The sequence below is a fragment of the Buceros rhinoceros genome, unplaced genomic scaffold (genome assembly GCF_000710305.1).
Source record: "Buceros rhinoceros silvestris isolate BGI_N320 unplaced genomic scaffold, ASM71030v1 scaffold3037, whole genome shotgun sequence".
Classification (NCBI taxonomy): Eukaryota; Metazoa; Chordata; class Aves; order Bucerotiformes; family Bucerotidae; genus Buceros; species Buceros rhinoceros.
In genome coordinates this window covers 33,427-34,750 of record NW_010421399.1, presented here as the reverse complement: position 1 = coordinate 34,750, position 1,324 = coordinate 33,427, and the positions used below count along the sequence as shown (strand labels likewise).

The following is a 1,324-nucleotide window of genomic DNA, read 5'->3' as shown; positions in this document are numbered from 1 at the left end:
TGAAGCAATGTCATGTTTGTGCATGGTCCTTTGGTCACTTTTAAGCCCGCTCGCATGCTCAAAACCACCTGGGTGATGCTGGAACAGCTGGCCATCGCCACTGCCAGCGGAATAACTCCCCTGCTGCGGAGAAGTGACTCTGTTCAGAGGAAACAGCACCGATGCACACATTCACCCATCCTTCACCCCAGAACTGACCTTAGAAGCACGAGAAAAGAGGCTTTTCTGCTGAATTTTAGATTCCAGCTGGGACCAGGGGCCCGGCAGTGCTGAAATACCGGAAATTTTTCTCTGTGTTTGTACAGCTAAATAATGTGCTGCTTAAAATGCAAATGACGCCACAGAACCGTGGGCACCTATAGGTGCTATTGCTGTTAGCACGGGAGCCAGAAGGAAAATTTAAGGAGATGTCCCCCGAAACAAAGCTGCTTGGCTCACAGGAGGTTCTAACTCTGCTTGTGTCTGACTGTCCTCTGGCAAGGGCACGGGAACACACACAATTGTCCTCCTGGGCTACTTTTCTTCTGCAATGTTTATTGAAATCCGCGCAATGGCTCTTTGGCTTTTCTCTCCTCTCCTTTTATGAAGAGATCTAGAGGCCATCGAGTCACGTGCGGCTGGTAATACTCTGTGTATGTCTCTTCGGGGGGCTCTCACTCCAAATGAGATGGCAGGGCATTGCTTGCTGAAGTGCTCTGTGTGGAAGGCTCTGATATAAGAAGAAGAAATATGGAGGTATAAGGTTTGGGATGGCTGAAGGGCGGGAACATGAATGCGTGCTAAAACCAGGTGGGTTTGTCGCAGCGATAAGGTGTTAGGGCACCGTTAATTCAAACCCACGATGGTGGAATTACAGAGTTGCATCGTGCTAATACTGCTTTTAATTATCTATGCGTTACACAGAGTGAGACGTACTCGTAAGTTAATGAAACACGTCCCCAGAGCTACAATCACGTGGACTCTTCCAGGTGGTAACGAAGCAGCTTTCATAGATGTGGAATCATTAATAGGTGGAACTGTAACATTCCTGTTTAAGGCACGGCCAGCCATCACTAGCCACTGCTCACAGTTGTACCTTATACTGAACCCGAGTAATTTTTATCTCTTCCTCCTCGAAACAGTTTGTGGGACTCTCCAATCTCTCGCAGCCTGAATTCTTCACTCCGCTGCATCCTGCTGCCGCCTTGTTTCACTGATTTCATTATGGGAACGAGACTCCGAGGCTGACGGGGTTACGGGCGCGGTGGGTTGCCGGGAAGGGGGCTCTGCAGGCTGTGGGCAGTACCTTTGTTGTGTTTTGCAGATGTTCAGTGAAAAGGTGTCT

At 49.1% G+C, this 1,324-nt stretch overlaps 1 protein-coding gene across 1 annotated transcript in view; it reads right to left on the bottom strand.

Moving 5' to 3' along the window:
• Positions 1–1,050, bottom strand: part of NXPH2 (neurexophilin 2) — a 3,888-nt gene extending 2,838 nt beyond the window's left edge. The window contains exon 1 of the mRNA XM_010139636.1: positions 916–1,050. Coding sequence (XP_010137938.1) covers positions 916–1,050 — 135 coding nt within the window. The remainder of the gene's footprint in view (positions 1–915) is intronic.
• Between the last annotated feature and the right edge of the window lie 274 nt (positions 1,051–1,324).